The 15,201-nt window shown below is 36.8% G+C and overlaps 1 protein-coding gene across 1 annotated transcript; it reads right to left on the bottom strand.

Annotated features, from left to right (window-relative positions):
- Positions 1-5,303: 5,303 nt before the first annotated feature.
- On the bottom strand, positions 5,304-13,558 carry LOC113292777 (kinesin-like protein KIN-4A). Its single transcript, XM_026541641.1, has 23 exons — positions 13,237-13,558; positions 12,723-12,869; positions 12,466-12,615; positions 11,906-12,108; positions 11,442-11,611; positions 11,233-11,357; positions 10,666-10,702; positions 10,468-10,559; positions 10,220-10,333; positions 9,989-10,102; positions 9,794-9,887; positions 9,462-9,577; positions 9,279-9,350; positions 9,092-9,172; positions 8,567-8,638; positions 7,783-7,876; positions 7,677-7,708; positions 7,508-7,581; positions 7,314-7,409; positions 6,970-7,191; positions 6,725-6,884; positions 6,259-6,411; positions 5,304-6,174 (listed from the first exon to the last, which is right to left on the bottom strand). The coding sequence occupies exons 1-23, from the start codon at positions 13,351-13,353 to the stop codon at positions 5,914-5,916; spliced, it is 2,796 nt and encodes a 931-aa protein (XP_026397426.1). The 5' UTR covers positions 13,354-13,558; the 3' UTR covers positions 5,304-5,913.
- Positions 13,559-15,201: the final 1,643 nt, after the last annotated feature.

Below are 15,201 nucleotides of genomic sequence, written 5' to 3'. Positions count from 1 at the left end.
ATGAGCAGGAAAGATCTTCCGACGAAGGAAACGACAATGGTTAAAGGTCATGAAGGTGAAGTACTTCCCGGTAGGTTTAATGGTAATGGAAATTATTGTCTAAGCTGTGGTAAAGATCAAACAATTAGTTGTGGTGCAAATTGTTTTTATTCAGTTACGTTCCAGAGACAAGATCCAGGCTATTTTAAATCAGCCTTCAGTGTGAGGTAAGAAGATATCTATGTTAATAATATTTTATGTATAACTTCTTTATCTGGTGAAGTTTTGGATGGGGACATGCCCATTGCTAAGGAAGGTATTGAGTTTTACTCAAAATTATTTGATGAGGATGGTTCTTTTATCTCTGATGTTAGTGGTATTGACACTTTATAATTTTCTTCTATTGTTAATATTGCTACTTCTGAGAGCCTGATCACTGATGTTACAAGAGATGAGGTTGTTTTAGCCCTATATATCTTCTATAGGATCGAATAAAACTCCTGAGTCGGATGGTTATTCAAGTCACTTATTTAAAGTGTGTTGGTCAATTATGGGTGATGATTTTATAACTGCTATTCAAAATTTCTTTTCTAAGTCTAGAATTTTAAAAGAGATAAATAACTTGTTGCAATGTGATATATAAGTGCATTACTAAAATTATATCCCTAAGAATGAAGAAGGTGCTTCAAGATTTAATCAGTGCTAACCAGTCAGCTTTTGTCTCTGGCAGAGCCATTCAAGAAAACATCACGGTAGATCATGAAGTGGTGAGAAACTATCATAAAAGCTCAGGTACTCCTAGATGTTCTCTTAAAATTGATCTTAAAAAGGCCTATGATACTGTAAATTGGAAGGTAGTTTTAAGTACTATGAAGAAAATGGGGTTTCCAGATAAGTTTTTAAATCGAATTTTTTTGTGTGTGCCCACTGCAAATTACTCAATTCTTATTAATTGAGCTCCTTATGGGTTTTTTTGGTGCCAGAAGAGGTTTGAGACAAGGTTTCCCTCTTTCCCTTATCTCTTTGTTGTAGTTATGGAGATTTTCAATAGTTATCTTCAACATCAAGTTTCCCAAGGCTCTTATGGTTTTCATCCAAGATGCTCCTTAACTAAACTAACACATTTATGCTTTGCTGATGATATTTTGGTATTCTTTAAAGGCTCCGTGGCTGCTGCTTCTACCGTCAAAAGGTGTCTGGATGCTTTCAGTTGTTGTTCTGGGCTTGAGGTAAATAAGCAAAAAACTTCCCTGTATGCTTCTGCAGTGGATTTTTCTGTGCTTACTAGTATCACTACTTGTCTGGAATGTACTTCAGATAATCTCCCTATTAGGTACCTTGGATTTCCTCTTCTCTCTACTAGATTATCTTATGCTGATTGTAGACTTAGAATTATTAAAGTTGTTCTTACTGGCATGATCCAATTTTGGTTCTCTTGTTTTATTCTTCCTCAAAGAGCTATAAAGGAATTAACAAGTATATTTAAGAGATTTTTGTGGTCTAGTTATGACTTGGGGAAAAAGCATAATCTTATTAATCAATCCACTGGCTTATTATCTTATGAGGAGGGAGGATTAGGAGTTAAAAAACTATCTGTCTCCAACACAACTTCCAATTTGAGACATATCGGAACTTGGTTACTGATAGACACTCTGTTTGGACTGAGTGGATACATAAAAATCTTATAAAAAATAAGGATTTTTGGAAGTTGAAGACTCCTCAAGATTCTCCTTGGTGTTGGAGGATAATTTTGGATCAAAAAGATATTTCCAAAGCTCAAATTGGATATATTATTGGTAATGGGTCTCAAACTTTGTTTCTGCTTGATCGTTGGCATCCTAGTGGAAAGCTAATTGAATGGATTGACCCTGCAATTATTGTTCAATACTTCCCAAATGAAAATACTCTTGTTTCTGACTTTATTGTGATTGGTCTTTTCCTGCTCCTAATTCTGAGCTTGCTGCTGAAACTTTTCTCAAGATTGCTTCTGTTGATTTTAGTTCTCAGCATGAGGATTTGATTATCTTTAGGCCTAATTTAAAGGGTGTTTTTGTTAGGAAGTGACCAAATGCAACCTATCTTTTGAATATTTGCAACACTTAGTTTAGAAACAAATTGATTATGAACCCAAGCTATGTGGGTAATTAATACCCCTGTTAGACTTGTTTAGGCCACCGCCATCCTCTAGGACTTATGTATATTTTCTATTTTTTCTGAAACAAAATTTACTGTTTCCTGCGATCACAAGAAAATGTTTTAAGGGAGGTGATGAAATCTTGATTGGCAAAAATTCAAACTACCAGAATAAGAAAGCTCCACCGGTAGGTCTAATCATTATGGAAAACATATGAACCATTGTCATGTCTCTATCTAAAATAAACGTGTTTGACGGGATCTCAACTACGGATGACAAAAATACCAATAACAATGGGATCAAGGTCCGGCCTAAGAAATGGATCGTAAGAATGGGGTCAGTAAATTAAACTGATTAGATTATACCAGCGATAGACTATGATACTATCCAAATCTCGATAATTGATGGTTGATTAATTAAATTGTTTCTTAGATAACCATTATGATAAACTTTGAATGATATGGTTTTGTCGTTTGGAAAATCGATGATTGGAGTTTCTTTTTTGTGTGATACAATCAATTCAGTTTTGAATCAAGAGCTAGAAAATTGGTTTTGGATTTTGTTTTCCTGTAAAATTTGATTCGATAACGAAGGAAAAATGATAAGGTTGGGTTTTGTTCACCTACGTAAAATTGGTTTACAAACATTTAAATTTCTGTGAGTGGGTTGTATTTAACTCAAGTGTGGGTTGCATTTAGTCATTTCCTTTTGTTATGAAAGATACTTATAAAGTCATATTTGTTCATTATGCTCCTGTTTTATGGCATTCTCTGGTTTGGTTCAAGCTGCATATTCATAGACATTCCTTCATAGCTTGGTTAGCTCTTTATGACATATTGAAGACTAGAGACAAACTTTTAAAGTGGGGAGTCACTGACAATGACAAGTGTGTGTTATGTGAAACAGGAAGAGAATCTGTTGCTCATCTCTTTCATGATTGCCCTTTCTCAACCCTGATCTGGAGTGGTTTACTGTTAAAATTGGGTTTCTCTAGAGGCTCTACTCAGACTTGGGAGATTGAAATACAATGGTGCCTTACTTATTTCTCTGGGTATGATCTGATTAGTTCTATAAATAAATTGGCTTTCACTGGTTTCATTTACCAGATTTGAAGAGAGAGAAACAACAGAATATTTGCTGCTACTAAGAAGTCTGCTTTACAAGTTAGCTTAACTATCATTCAAGATATTCAGCTCAAGCTAAGTGCTCATGTCAGAACTTGCAGTGATATTCCAGAGAATAGATACTTTATGATGAATTGGAATGTTGACTATATTTTTACCCCTAAGATTTGGAAGCCATGCTGATGGAATGGTCCTGCTGATGATGAGGTTATGATAAATTCTGATGCGTCTTTAAAAGAAAATTCTGCTGGTTTTGGGGCTCTTCTCGGAACTAGAAGTGGTGCAATAGTGGATTGTGCTTATGGAGGAAGTCATCCTATTTCAGTTGCAACTCATGAACTACAGGGAGTTGAGCTAGGTTTGAGGTTAGGTATTAAGAATAACTTATACAAGATTCATGTTAGCATTGACTCAATGGTTATATTTCTCCCTCTTAAGAAAATAGATCCTAAGCCACCTTGGAATTTACTCTATATCTGAAGAAGGGTTTGCTCTCTGCTGGGGAGATTTGAGAGGGTTAATTTTAGTCATTGCTACAGAGAAACTAACAGGGCATCTGATCTTCTTGCTAACATTCATCCTAGCTGCAAGTTCATTAGACTATAAGCCAGACAGTTCAGTTCTGAGTTTCAGACTATTCTTTTGGAAGATAGTAGTAGGAAAGTGTACTTTAGATGAAGGTTTCTGCGCTGTTTTTGTCTCTTTTTTTTTCTTTTTTTGCTTTCTGTTTTCGTGTAAATGTTTTTGTTATGGGCTTTAGCCCAGCTGATTGTACTAAAAAAACAAAAAAAGATATCTATGTTTTTTGTTCCCTGCAAACAAGCCTAGTTATGATAGCATATGCTATATCATTTATTGAAATGCAAGACAACTTCCCTGGACCACAATTATGCCTCTCATTCTCACTAGAGAGGAAGAAAGATGTATAAAAACAAACTTTAAAAGCTAAATGAAGTTTAGCATGGCCTGCCGAAGCATACATCTATTGCCGAACACCAGTTTCTCAGAAGAAGGCAACACCATGAAGAGCCGTTAGTCCAGACCGACGCATTGCGTTAAGTCGTTGTTGAGCAACAATTGGTGGTTGTGCAAGGGGATGGTTGCCCAACAACTGACTGATAAGAAAATAAACTCTCTCCCATCCTGTTTCCCCATGATAATACCGGGTCTGAGCGAGAATTTGCCGTGCTCGAAGCCGTAATAGCAACGACCCGTTGGAAATGGTGTTGCACATCCTCGTTAACTGGCGAGAGGATGGAAGATAGAAACTGAATGGCAATGCAAGTGGACATAGATTGAGCAAGTTAAGTAGAGGTTGCTGAACCATAACAATCAAAGGTACCACCATTTCTTCTTCGGTTCTTCTACCGCATTCAACTTCTCGATCTCTTCTTCAAGTTATGTTTACAGTTTCGTAATATTTGCTTCCTGTTGTGTTATTTGGTTGCCACCAGCAAGTAGTATTAACCAAGTGAGCTAACTATCATTCTTCCATTATGTGTCTACAATAGGCTTGTTGGTAGAATTAGCAATTTGTCAAACTCGTAAAAGGGACAACCGAAAAGAAATCTAAACTTAAATTAAATTTAATCTGTGTTAAAGAAATGAAACATTTCTCTTTTTAAAGTACGTCAAGCTGGAGAGAAAAAAAATCTTTTTTAATTAAATTAGTACGAAACAACCAAAAAAATCTTTTCCCGTCAATTTGGACTATGCTAAGAGTCCCAACCCTTTTGACCTATCGTTCCAACTTAGGCGCACAATGCACGTGCAATTACTTAGAAAATAAAATGAGAAGAGTAGTCTGCTAGCATTTCTGTAGGAAGAAGAATGGATGACATCTTGTGGGGTTTGGTTTTGTATCTCTTACAGGGTAATGACCTGACTTGAACAGTTACAGCCAGAGATTTCGAGAGCGTGTTGCAACAAAAATGGGTTTTTTCAGGACCAGCCATTATATATGCAATGAAGCTTAATTGATGATCTCTCCCTAGATAACACTTCCGGAAGATGCAGTAAAATACCCCAACTTGGGTTCAGATCGTTTCGACATGATAAAAACTGTATTTTTACAAAACTTAAGTAATGACACACACAAAGTAACAAAAACAGGAGAAAATATTACAAAATTACAGAGGACCCTTTATAATAACAGTCCATGTCACCCCTGGACGAAGTAATATTGAAGGAGGAATAACAAATGGAAAATGTTTCCACCAATCCTCACCGTTGACTGAACTAACAGCCAACAATGGTACTACTATACAACATGCTTGAATCCCCCAGACCCAAGATTACAAGCTCTAACCAACACGATTTTCACTAATCACAACTAGCACTGTGGAAAAACACATGGCATCCCACTTTTTAACAGGCCTGCACACAATGTAAACGCTATGGTTTATGCACGCATGGAAGATCACTTCCTACCTTAAAACGTCTGACGTAAATTTAACTAAGTAGGGTTAATAATGTCTAAATGGGACTATCGAAGTTGAGGTTAAAATAATTATGCCAAGGTTCCAACATATAGACAGCTTGCATACACTAATATCCCGCTTTCGGGTGCATTGGGACAACTGTGGGTGTTAGAGTTGAAAAAGCAGCAGGCAAAAATTTCTAGACAATATCAAATAATATTTGTCAGGCCTCTGCCAACCAACAAGGATCCTCTCATCACTGTTCCTGAACCATTCTGGGAGTATCTATGGCTTCTATCACTTCCATTTGAACTGTACTAGATATATTTTGCCAGGGCCTATGCTGACCGAAAACAATTGTCTCATCACTGTGCCTGATCCATTCTGAGAGTCTCCATGGCTTCTGCCACTTCCATTTGAACTGTACTAGCCATTGATGGTGACTTCTCTTCCATCTTCCAGACTGTCCTGCTAGGGATGGCTTCTTCCCTGTTGATGAATGTCCTGCTTGCATCATCTGCACCACAACACATCCTATTTCTCACTTGATCTATCAGAAAATTATCAACAACCAAATACAACACGAGGTCAGGAAATTAACCTTCCGTTGATGATCCAGTAAGGCTCCTGATTGTGTCAGTGTGCCATCGGCAGTACATGCTGTAGACTTGAGCTGCTTCTGTGCAGGCAGTGACATAGGAGAAAACTGACAACTCATGCCATCGGCAAAGTTCTTTGCATTACCATTTAAGCTCTGTTTATTGCAGATCTAACATGTTAGCATAACAATTAAATTGAAAGGCTATCAAAAAAAAAAAAAAAAGAAAAAGAAAAAAGGAAACACGGAACATTTTAGTATTTAAGCCTGAGAGCACCAAAACCCAAGCTAGCATACGAAAGGTAAGAACTAGAAATCCAGAGTTGATCCACAATGTATAATATTGTGGGTCATATCTTAATACTCCAAAGTCCAAATTAAAGAACGTAGCTGGATTTGGCCTAAACTTTCGTTGCTAGTCTTTAGAATGTAAGATAAAGCAGATCACATAGTGAAAAGATAATCTCACAGGAGATGATGCGCAGGCAATGGCAACAGTTTGTTCTCTCAGTTTTTGCTGCTTCTCGGTTGCTTTCCGTCGTGCTTCACTCTGTCCCAGTAGACCAACAAGCTCATTCAATTGCTCTTTCATCTCTTTGATATCATCTTCCTTCTCCCACAACAGGCACCTGACCAAAAAACAGAACGTTGGTCTCAAGATTTGAATTGCACATAATTAGTGAGGAACTGCTACATCCATGTTACGAACAGCACCTTGCATCTGCAGCGGCATTAAACATGTGTTGTAACAAATTCTTTGCATCTGCCATTGTACGTATCTGATTCCAACGTCCACGGCTGTTTAAGACACGATCACGCTCTTCAGCCGCTGAAAGTTGTGCTGCCATCGCAACAAGGGTATTTGAAGATAAGCTCAGCATATTTTCAAGAGATTCAATTCTTGCCGCTCTTGCATTTGGTGAGATAGAGGCTAATCTGGAAACAAGAAAGAACCTACTTGAGATGATGCGCAACCACTGTACAACTAAGAAAGACATTGTTCTGCTCTCGAAGTTTTAAAAACAACTGCAGCAAAATGAATTGTATCACATAAATACCTAGAATATCTCTTTCCATGAGGGGGACTAAGCCCCCTTGAAGCCAAGTCATCCACTTCTTTTAATATGGCTAATTCTTCAGCAAATGTAGCTCGTCTGAGAACCAAATTATAATTTCATTCAGAGAAAACATATAGCATGGAACTCCCGTTATATTTCAAAAAGTACGAAAGCAGATTTGATCTGATACATACACTTGGCTTTGTCTCTCGTATTCAACACGAACTTCATGCACATTCACCGTTACTTCTAATTCATGATTAAGCCACTGCTGTCGAGAATTTTCAATGTCTTAAATTTACATGGTTCTGAAGGTACAAGCAGATAAAGATGTGAAAGTTTAAGAAGAACAAATAAAAGTACCTGACTGAATGGTGCATTTCCATTGGCAGAGACTGGAAAAATTACAATAGATCAGACAACCAGATATACTAGAGAAAATAAATATAGCGCAAAGAAATGGATGTACCAGTGGTGTCACGCATTGAAGGTGTGCGAGCTTCTAGCAGCCCTTTTAGCCTCTTGGTAGCAATTGTGGCTTCTTCCATCTTTCTCTGGAGTACCTGCAAGGCGAAATTTTCACCTCATGATTACCATCCGCCATTTTTACTTTTAAAATCATATTAGCTATTGAATATACAAAACTGAAGCATCCTGACTTACTGGACTTATGATTGGGTTTCTGGTAAGGTGCATTGTTTTTGCTAAGTAATGTCATACCTACATATAATTACTTGGAGATTATAGTACGGAAGAATTGGATGGAATACCATCTTCCCATGACCAATTCATGCAAAACCAGGTTCTACTAAAGAAAGCAAAGAGTCGTGACCAATCAGTCGCAATGACACGGAGCTAGCTAATCTTAAACACAGGGGGATCTGACAACTATCTGCATGTGTCAACCAAAATGAGATCGTACATGTTTATATTAGTTTTCCCTAGAAATTAGTGTGTTGTCCATATTGATTGAGAGTACGAGCTTAATAATCTATTGTATACACTTTGACTGTGAAGAAGTTTTTGGAAATGGCAGGCATGTTGACTCTCTTTACTTCATCAAAACAAAAACAAAAAAAATACTTGCGACAAATTGGTACAGTCATTAACATTGATCAGGGATAGAAGCAGCCTAATTGCCTTTACCATGTCTGCCCTTTAAAATAAGCATTTCATTTTTTTCGAATTTGCTTAGCAGTATAATCTGAAGAATGAAATACACTTACAACAGAAAAGAAAGAAAAAAACATTACCATCTTCTGGCGCTGATTCAGAGCTTGCAGTTTATGTCGCTCATTCTCGTTTCTCCTTCCCTCCTTCCGCAACTGTGGAAGTAAATGCAATTAAACTCTAGATGTAAGGAAATAAATGACATCAAAAAATCTGGAAAAACTCAGTAATGTAGAAAGATATGAAGAACAAACGAGCAGCTATAAATTCACCAAATAAACATAGTATCATAGAAAAACTAGATTGTTGAATAATATATCTTCAAACATAATTAATGCTCGAAAATAAAATCTGAACAATAGGATGAAGAAAAACACAAAATGAGTTCATGGGATAAACCAGAAAGGGTTTTTTAATAGCACATAGGCTAAGCTGTATCCCAGTTGATCTGCTTGGAGAACTAATGTCAACATCTATCATTATACATGGTGCTCATAGTCACCCGATCCATGTGTCAAGAAAGATATGCATCATGGAGTCCCCTTGGTGCACCAAAATTCTCCTGAATGCATGTAATATAAAACTAAAGAAATTATGTGAAGGAAAACCTGTACGAGTTCCTTCTCTCGAGCAGCTTTCCACTGTTGAAATTGTTCTGCCTCTTGTTTTATCTTGTGTTGCAGTTGGACCTGCAGTTAACGTAACTATTAGTTGAACATGCCTTCTAACTTACATAATGACGCTAAAAATGCTCATGACAATGAAAAGATAGCTGACGGACAATGTAACACAAACCTTCTGAGCTTTAATAGATTGTATTTCTTCCTGCACACCCATGCTTCTAGCTGGCTCCGCCACTGTCTCTGACTGCACAATGAAAAAGCATAACATTTGATATCATGGAAGTTTTCTCTCCAATTATGAAATCATATAAACAAGAACTTATGCATAATATTTGAGAAATACAGCAAAGCATACCTCTTTCTGCTCCAAAAGTTTGTTTAGCTCATTTAACTCTTTCTCCATAGCTTTTTGAAGAAGTGAATGCTCTAATTCTTTTGCAACCTCCTCATCAGCTTCTTTTGAATTCGTACCTAATAAATGTGGTCATTGCATCCTCAGAAATTAATAAATAAACATATATTCACCCTTGAAGAAACTTTCAACAGAAACCGGTAAAGGTAAGGCAACAAAAGAAAGCAAATATATGGTGACCCTCATATGATGCCACAGAGCACATAGTTATAGCTTCCTCAACCTGATGAAATTATTTGGTTTTAGCCAATTATAAACCAAGAGAAGTGGCATACATGTCAGGGTATCACCCATTTGATAATCAAAGGAATCCATCTTCTGCAAGCCCCTTTTTAGCCCTTCACTTTTCGTAGGATAGTTAACGCCTCCCTGAGGTAGAAGGAGATACTTAGCATTCACATACAAACTAAAACCAGCTGGTAAGCAACTTATAGATCAAATGGGCAAGTAGAAGAGTCTCATTGGCATACCTCAGATTTGTTTTCACTTTTCTCCACAGCACTACATGTTTTTCGGTGTTCATGGAGTTCCCTGGAGAGATCCTCATTAGTAGCCTCAAGACAAGTGATTCGTTCCTTGAGATCCTACTTAACCATAAGCATTGAAAGAATAAGAAATGTTACCATATCATTACTAGGGGTTGCTTCTTGAATCAAGTTTGAATTGCATATAACAGAAACAGATATATCCAAATCAAATACCTGCATTTCATTTAATGAAGGACCTCCTTTTCGAGCATAGAGCAGTTCTGCTTGCAGGTACTCTAGCTGTTGACGCATCTTTTGCATTTCATTAGATATTGAATCTCTGTTTACCTGTGCAACATGATATGAGATAGTAGTAAAGTTGCCTACCTCCATGAGGGTCAGAATTCAGAAACAAATTTTATAACACACAATGAATATATGAGGATTAGTTAAAACCAAACCAAGTAGCAGTAAATTCTTACAATGGGTTTATTCTTGATATTGCGAGCACGATTGGCGTATTTCAGGGTGTTGAGAGTTTCCTCCACATTAATGTCAGCTGGACTGATGCAAGCTGAAGAGAAAGAAATTAAGGAAGAACATACAGTGAGCATTAAAAGAGATAGAGCAACCAAATAGCATATTAAAAAATCAAACATTATTAAGCAAAAGATTCCAACCTATCATAACGGTTCTGCTGTTTCCACCAAGTGAATCCTGCCAAGCATTGATAAGTGTACTTAGATAGTCTATTTGAAAAAGTATTATGCATCCTTTTCACATTTACAGAACAATCTTGAAATTTTAAACTTGTCTGAGAAGCATCCATAAGTGTACTTAGATAGTCTATTCGAAAAAGTATTATCCATCCTTTTCACATTTTCAGAACAATCTTGAAATTTAAACTTGTCCGACAAATATTTATATTTTACAAAACAGACTAAATGCCACCCTCATCTGAGACAAATCTATTTCACGACTTGGCAATTACACACATAAGATGACTGTGATGCTACAGAAGATACCAGATATTCTACCTTCAAATCCTATGTGCAGGTGAATCTCCTTTCAGTTATTGGTCCAAAATTTTTGTTGGTAGATATAACCAGGATTGTTTATGCATATGGCATTACAGTATATTGACATACCAATCAGAGCAAGAAATTGGGATGAGATTACAGTAACACATAGTAACAGACTATAGCATATGCAGATTGATAATCTTAATAGTTTAAACTAAACCGAACCTGCAAAAGCCGAGTTAGCTTGCTGTCCCGATAAGGAACATGTGCGCCATCTTTCCGCTTCTTTTCGTCCCCAAGGGCACTGATCACGTTACCAAGTGCAAGAAGTCCCCTGTTAATGTGAACTCCTATTTAACAAATCAAAAAAGAAATTCCGTTAGATCGTTGTTATGTCCTAGTAACACTTGTGAACAGTTTAAGTAATACACTACCTTCCTTGAAACGAACACCATCTGAACCTGTCCTTTTAGCTCGTTCTGATCCAGCAAGATCTACCAGATGGAGCTTCGCACATAAAAATTCTCCATTCATGTATTCTTTCGCGCTGCTATCCGGCCTACGCATCTGTTCCAATGTGATTGTGAAGATGGCATGTGATCGACTATCATGAACAAGTAAAGAAAAGGTGGAACATCGTTACAGTCAAGAAGTATCCAGTGGGTAAAGAAATCAACAAGAGCAAGAGTTATCTTCAGTCCAGCAAGTTAAAATAAGATAGGTTATTTATTTCTCAGCTTTGGAACTGATGAAGAAAAGAATACCAAAAGTTGAGAAAGTTGTTCATGAAGTTACTCCAAAGACTAAGATCTTTCAGTTAGCAAATTGCTGTCATTTGATTGATCTTCAATCTTTTGCTGTGTAGAAGAAAGACAAGAAGAAACTAAGAGCAAATAACCTGGATTGGTTGTTCATGTTTGTGCTCCCTGTTGCTCGGTTTAATGATCCTTGTTCCAGGCATGCAGCCATTTCTTTTAGTGTATGAACTCCAACTTCAGTTGATCCCGCTAAATTTATAACTCCAGTGGATGTCTCCCGAATTTGTATCGGTTGTTTTACAGGACTGTTGTCCAGCAAATCTCTCACTTCTTCTTTCAAAATCTTCACATTAAAACAAGTTAATTACTTAATGTGGTCAGATTAAGAGAGCAGGAAAGAAATTAGTTGAATAGAAAACTTGGCACGAGAGGTCGCAACCACAAGAATCTTGTACAACATGATCTAATAACCACTTGACCAATATTTCAAGCCAGGCACTAATTAAAATGCCAATAGAAATTATGTTTCACGCAAGGCAAGAAATGAGCAACAGTAGTCATTCCAGTTACAAATAATCGCTCCATTAACCAATCTTTGAATTGGTAATAGCTTCAACTGACTCTCCAACTAGAATGGCTAATAGATTCAGCATATGAGCTCACAGTTCACTGGTAAAGAAAGAAAAAGGAGGATAGAAACCTCAATGAAGGAAACATGTAACTGAAACTCAATTTCATGCTTCGACGTTTCGATCTTGCTAAAGAGTGCATTCATGACTTGAGGAATCAATCCAGTATCAGAACCATCTTTGAAGCCAGTACCCATTGTGTATGTCTTCCCAGACCCTGTCTGCATAAAATTGAAATGTCAAATTAGGAAACATAAACACCGAAACATCAATTGTTCACACACACTTTTGTTTGCATTCGGGTGAAAGTATTATAGATCTTCTTTACCTGACCATAAGCAAGAACTGTTGCATTATATCCTTGAAACAAACCATCTACAAGTGGAGCAACACATTCTTCAAACATAACTGATGATGGTGAACCTTTATTGCCATACACATGATCGAATGTGAACGAATGTGAACTGACTTGTACCTGAATCATATTCACAGTCAACGTCGATTATCCACCGATCACGCAAGTAAAAGCATAAGCTTAATAAATTCTAAACTCTATTAAGCCAAACCACAAACAGATAAAATGCCAATAATTCCCAATATAAAAAGAAGAAAAAAAAATCTTCATTTCATAAATATAAACCAGTTCCCAATAAAATTTCCTGACATCATTTACAATGTGATCTGCGGATATCTTACCCAGAGCCTGGAATCCAGATCTCTTAATTAACTTATCAAATTATTAATTTAACCCAAACATATTGAACAAAAAAAAAAAATTCTTCACATTTTTGGAGTGAAAACACAAATGTGGAATCAGAAACAAACAATCACAATCACAGTACCTGAGGTTTTCCAGGAACAACAGCAACACAATCTTGACAACCTTGAGAACATTCATCACCTATTAATGGTCTAATATGAACAGCAACTTTTACTGAACAATCTTCAGAGCCTTCCATATTACATACACTACTGCCAATGCCAGGAGATTGAATAGAGAGAGAGATAGAGAGAGAGAAAGGGAGAAAAAATGGAGAGAGGTATTGATTGGTTTATGAGAATAGAGTCATTGTTGTCTGAAAATAAACATTGGGAGAGATTTCTGGGAAGAAGAAGAAGAAGAAGAATATAGATAGGGAGAATGAATAATGGAGAGAGTGTGTGTGGAGGTGCTTAAAAAATAACGGCTGGAAAAAGAAAAGAAATTAGATTAGGTAAAGTAACTAAAGAGAAAGAAAGAGATGAGACAAGGATGATTAGTTTAGTTTAAGGGTAGCATGTGTCATTTTCTTTAACTCAATTTACTGCTGGATATATCAGTGGCACTGTCTTATCTGCTACTGCTCATGCCCCTACCGTTGTGACTGTTGGTCATGATTTAAATAATGTAATGTACTTGTGAAAATACCTGGCTTGGTTTCGACAATGTTGACCTATTTTACCCTTGTTTTTACAACTTAATTCCTTCGCTCTCTTCTCCTGCCGGTGGCCATGTTATTTTATTATCAGTCATTTTAGTATAGTAGTAAAATTATTGAGTGATGGTACTAATGACTAAAATTCGAAATTTGTTAGCATCAAATACTTCATCGATAAAACTAAAAAAGAAAAAGTTAGCTCAAAGTTTTTGAGTTTGTAAGCGGATATCTTTTTCATAAGGGTGATAAAATTGTTCAAATAGTATCTGAATTCAAAATAATTGATATCCCTTAGTTTTGTGATGTAACCTAAATTTAGTTTTGCGAGTGAGCAAAAGTTAATGATAATTACACAGAGGGGTGGTAGAACATAAAGCAGCCTTAGCATCCGTAAAGACATGGAGACAATGAATTGAATTCCATCAAAATGGAAAATACAAGCTCAAATTAATGGTCTGTTGGAGGAAGTTGGACGTTGGACACCACAGATATAATTAACCACTGTTTTAGAAACATTAATATATACAACCACAGAGTAATTAACCTGGCTTTCATTCACATGTAGTATCAGCAGAAAGAAAGTACCAAGTGAGCTTTTGTCCCTATTAAACAAAGTGCAAACTGAGTTCTTGTACTTACAAAACTGTGCAGGTAAGAGTATAATCCAAGTATGCTAACTGAATTTTTATCCTTGCGAACAAAGTGAGATTAGTTGGTTATTAAAAATGATGTATAAATTGAAAATTGTTGTTGGTGATTACTGTAAACTAAAGTGAGATTAGTTAGTTAGTTACTGATTAAATAAAATAGGCTAATTAGAAAGACACTTTAAACATTTGATTTAAATTCTAAATAAACAAAGACGTACGATTGACTCATAATGCACCAATGAAGTAGTGCACATGATCCAGGAATCTACTAGCAAGGACGGGCGGGTGCATCGCTTTTGTTTTACGTATAGTTGCTGATTCATGGCTCCCATTTGCAATCACCGCTTATTCTGGTACGGAAACAAAATAACTAAAATATTAGGCTTAGCCACCAAGGGAGGTTGTTGTCCAAATGTTAGATTTCACTTCAAGAATGTCACTTGGTTAGCAATAGTAAATATGTTAGAATTCAGGGTCGTGAATAAGAAGGGAACGCCAGCGAAGATGTGGTTGGTTGGTGCGTCAAAGACACCACCGGCCCACCTCCCGTCCACCACCGGAGGTTTGAAAAGGAAAACCTACGCAAAGTCCACAACATCAAGCAGTCGAGTAGGCCCCGCTGGACACATGGTTTGGAGTATGATTTGATTCTTTAGACCCACGTGGTCCTGGTGACGACAGTCAAAGTGGGTTCTGAGTTAACATATGTTTCCTGCCAGCAAATTCTACTTAACTGCCT

Source organism: Papaver somniferum, chromosome 1 (assembly GCF_003573695.1).
Source record: "Papaver somniferum cultivar HN1 chromosome 1, ASM357369v1, whole genome shotgun sequence".
Taxonomy (NCBI): domain Eukaryota; kingdom Viridiplantae; phylum Streptophyta; class Magnoliopsida; order Ranunculales; family Papaveraceae; genus Papaver; species Papaver somniferum.
The sequence above is the reverse complement of the archived record's forward strand: the minus strand, read 5'-3'. Positions and strand labels throughout refer to the sequence as shown.